This window comes from Silene latifolia, chromosome 10, assembly GCF_048544455.1.
Source record: "Silene latifolia isolate original U9 population chromosome 10, ASM4854445v1, whole genome shotgun sequence".
Lineage (NCBI taxonomy): Eukaryota > Viridiplantae > Streptophyta > Magnoliopsida > Caryophyllales > Caryophyllaceae > Silene > Silene latifolia.
Window position 1 is genome coordinate 28,854,726 of NC_133535.1, and position 3,323 is coordinate 28,858,048.

Genomic DNA, 3,323 nt, shown 5'->3' on the forward strand with positions numbered 1-3,323 from the left:
TTTTCGACCTCATTCTTAAAACTTATAAACGAATGTTCTGCTTCATCATTTGTCTTAAGCAAATAAACACTGGTGTACCTTGAACAGTCGTCGATAAAAGTGACATAATAATTTTTACCACCTCTACTTGCAACATTTTTGAAGTCAGCTAGGTCGGTGTGAATTAGCTCAAGAAGACTCGTTTTCCTAGTGGTAACTGGTTTACTAGGTTTCTTTGTGAATTTAGCCTCAACACAGCTAGCACATTTTGAGAATTCTTGACTCAACAAACTTGGAATTAAACTCATAGTTCTAAGTTTTTTAATGTAGTCAACATTCACATGACCTATTCTACCATGCTAAACATCAATAGATTCAGCGATATAAGTAGAAGTAGAAGCAATATTATTAGAAACTGAATCAGTGTTCAATACAAAAAGACCCCCAGAAAGATAACCCTTCCCCACAAATTCCCCATTATGCGACATTACCACCTTGTCAGCCTCAAAAACAAGTTTTAACACAGCTTTGTTTAATAAGGCACCAAACACAAGGTTTCGACGTAACGAGGGTACATACAAAACATTATTTAGAGCAAGTGTTTTCCCCGAGGTGAGTTTGAGAAAGATCATGCCTTTGCCTTTGATTGGTGCGGATGAAGAGTTACCCATGAAAACGCATTCCCCATCAGCTACCTCCTCGAACTCAGCAAATAACCCCTTATCAGCACAGAGGTGTCTAGAAGCGCCAGTGTCCAAGACCCATTCAACAACATTACCCACCACATTAGCTTCCACAACCACAAAGAAATGATGTCATCGATCCATGACATTGGCTTCAGCAGATTTCTTTTCGGAGCATTGGTAGGCTTTGTGGCCAGCTTTTCCACAAACATAGCAAACAATTGGCCCCTTTGGTTTCTGAATCTTAGCAACTGGTTTGGTATGCTTCCCTGGACCATTTTTCTTACCAGGACCCTGGTTCTTCCCCTGACCAACCTTGGCCTTACGCTTACCCTTGAATTTCTCAACATTGAACGGACCACTCGACTCAACCAGATTACCCTTGACAGAAGCATTTGAAGCATTTACAGACACACTAATGGTTTTGTCTTTGAGACGATTTGCCACCTCGGTCCTCATGTGACTCACTAATTTTTGGAGGGAAGGGTCTTTTTTCTTATGTTTCAGATGGTTTCTATAGTCAGACCAGGAAGGGAGGAATTTTTCCAGTAACACATTTGCTAGAAAAATCTCATCTAGTTTCATCCCTTCATTAACTTCGTCAGCACAGAAATTCTCATAGACATGAACTTGTTCCATTATAGGTTTGTCATCTACCATCTGGAACCCCAGCCATTTCCCAACGACATACTTCTTTTTACTTGCATCATCAGCCCCATATTTTTTCTCTAGTAATTCCCATATGGCTTTAGCAGATTTGTGAACCATAAACAAGTCAAATAGGGTATTAGTCATAAGATTAAGGAGGTGAAACCTAACTGTTTTATTATCCTTATCATGTTTTTTAATAGCCTCTTCATTTGACTTGACTACAGAATTTGCAGGAGGTGTGGTCTCAACAGATGATGCAGAAATTTCGGTTACAGGCGCAGGCAGGTTAGAAAATAAAATGTAATCAATTTCAAACTACTAAAAAAACATCAGTAATTTTTGAGACCAACGTTTATAGTTCTGAACATCTAAGGGTTCGACTTTTGACAATTCAGGAGCATTTTTTGACATGATCGACATTGTTACAACAACAATAATATAGTTTTCAAATTGTTAGTCGTAAATTGCAGTAACAATGAGAAAGATTAGAGATAACCGATTTGTAGTGACGTGGTATGAGAGCCACTGCCTTGAAAACTATATTTCCGGTACGACCGTGGTGGCGATCAGTAGATGACCGGTATTTCCCCAAGGATTTACACTACTGCACTCAGGCACGCCCACTCGAGACTGAGAGCATTGAACGACATAATTTTCTTTACCCAGAAATTATATAGAGGAAGAATAAGACGAGAAGAAGAGAAGAGTGTTGTTGTATATTTTTGAAGTGAAAGGCATGTCCTATTTATAGGAGAAATAGAGTAGGAGAGGAGCCAAAAACGTCTCCACATTTACAGCAGTCAAACACAATTAAGGGGCATTAACACAAAAGATTCAGCTCTTAATTGCATTGACTGTGTACCTGGACACATATCTATCTAAGAACCTGGTCACTTCAATCCAAAACAAAACACGCATCTCTGGCCCAAAAAGATAGGCACAGCTCGCCGCAGGCGATTGCCAAATACCAAATCCCGAATCAAGAATCCGGATCCGGGCACACGCGCGCACGAGCTGAATTAAGCATCTCGCAAGGCTTCCACAAAAGCCTCCCATGACCCACTAGTTATATGGTATGAGAAGGGTTGTTATATAAACACAAGAAACAAGCCTTTCACTACCAATGTGGGACAAATGAAAAATACTCAAGGCATAAAAAAGCCCCTATTTTCCAACAATCCCCCACTAGGGGCGCCACAGAAAGAGAACGAAGAATTCCTGGGTAAAGGAAGAATTGGATACTTAGGTATCAATATCTTTCGATTTGAATTTACACTTTAGTGCGATGAGGAAACAACTTACTTACAGCGAGAGAATATTTTGCGATTTGAATTCCTAGCTGAGCTTCGGTTGATAACCCCCACAACACATATCACACCTTCAGAATTGTGATCGTTCCGCGATTTCAAAGTGCAACGTGCTCTTTTAGAGCATTGCGTTTACCTCGGTACTAATAGATATGTGCAGAAGACTTCTCATAGTCTTCATAGTCAACACACCTACGTAGGTGGCTCAAGTGCTTCTCAATAGCAGTTCTTGCATGAGCCATTAAGGACATAAGTCCAACCTTATGTGTGATTCATCAAGTGCTTCTCAAAAGCACCACCATTTAAGGCTATGATTCATATAACGCCATAGGAATAGAAACTTTAGGCCTAGTCACTCTTGACTTAAGGACTTAAGCCCTATTCCCCTCGCCGTTTCAACGACTAGTCTCCTGGTCAATCCCTTAGTAAAGGGATTAGCCAAATTGCTTTCGGACTTCACATAGTCCAAAGCGATAACTCCATTATCAAGGAGTTGTCTAACTGCAGCGTGCCTGATTTTAATGTGTCGTTTCTTAGCATTATAGACACTATTCTTAGCAGCACCAATAGCTGCTTGTGAATCACAATGTAAGGAGACCGGAATATTTTGTCCCCTCTACATTGGTACATCTGCCAACAGGTTTTTCAACCAATCAGCCTCTTGACCTGCCAACTCAAGAGCTACGAACTCCGACTCCATGGT

General features: G+C 40.5%; 1 protein-coding gene across 1 annotated transcript; it reads right to left on the reverse strand.

Moving 5' to 3' along the window:
• Nucleotides 1-794: 794 nt before the first annotated feature.
• LOC141607359 (uncharacterized) lies at nucleotides 795-1,733 on the reverse strand. Its single transcript, XM_074426708.1, has 2 exons — nucleotides 1,664-1,733; nucleotides 795-1,531 (listed from the first exon to the last, which is right to left on the reverse strand). The coding sequence occupies exons 1-2, from the start codon at nucleotides 1,731-1,733 to the stop codon at nucleotides 795-797; spliced, it is 807 nt and encodes a 268-aa protein (XP_074282809.1).
• Between the last annotated feature and the right edge of the window lie 1,590 nt (nucleotides 1,734-3,323).

Excerpts from the sequence above, each read along its gene's own strand:
- LOC141607359 (XM_074426708.1), bottom strand. The coding sequence starts at position 1,733 with ATGTCGATCATGTCAAAAAATGCTCCTGAATTGTCAAAAGTCGAACCC. Across the intron at positions 1,532-1,663 it reads AGATGTTCAGAACTATAAAC|TCAAGTCAAATGAAGAGGCT; the intron begins GTTGGTCTCAAA and ends CAAATTCTGTAG.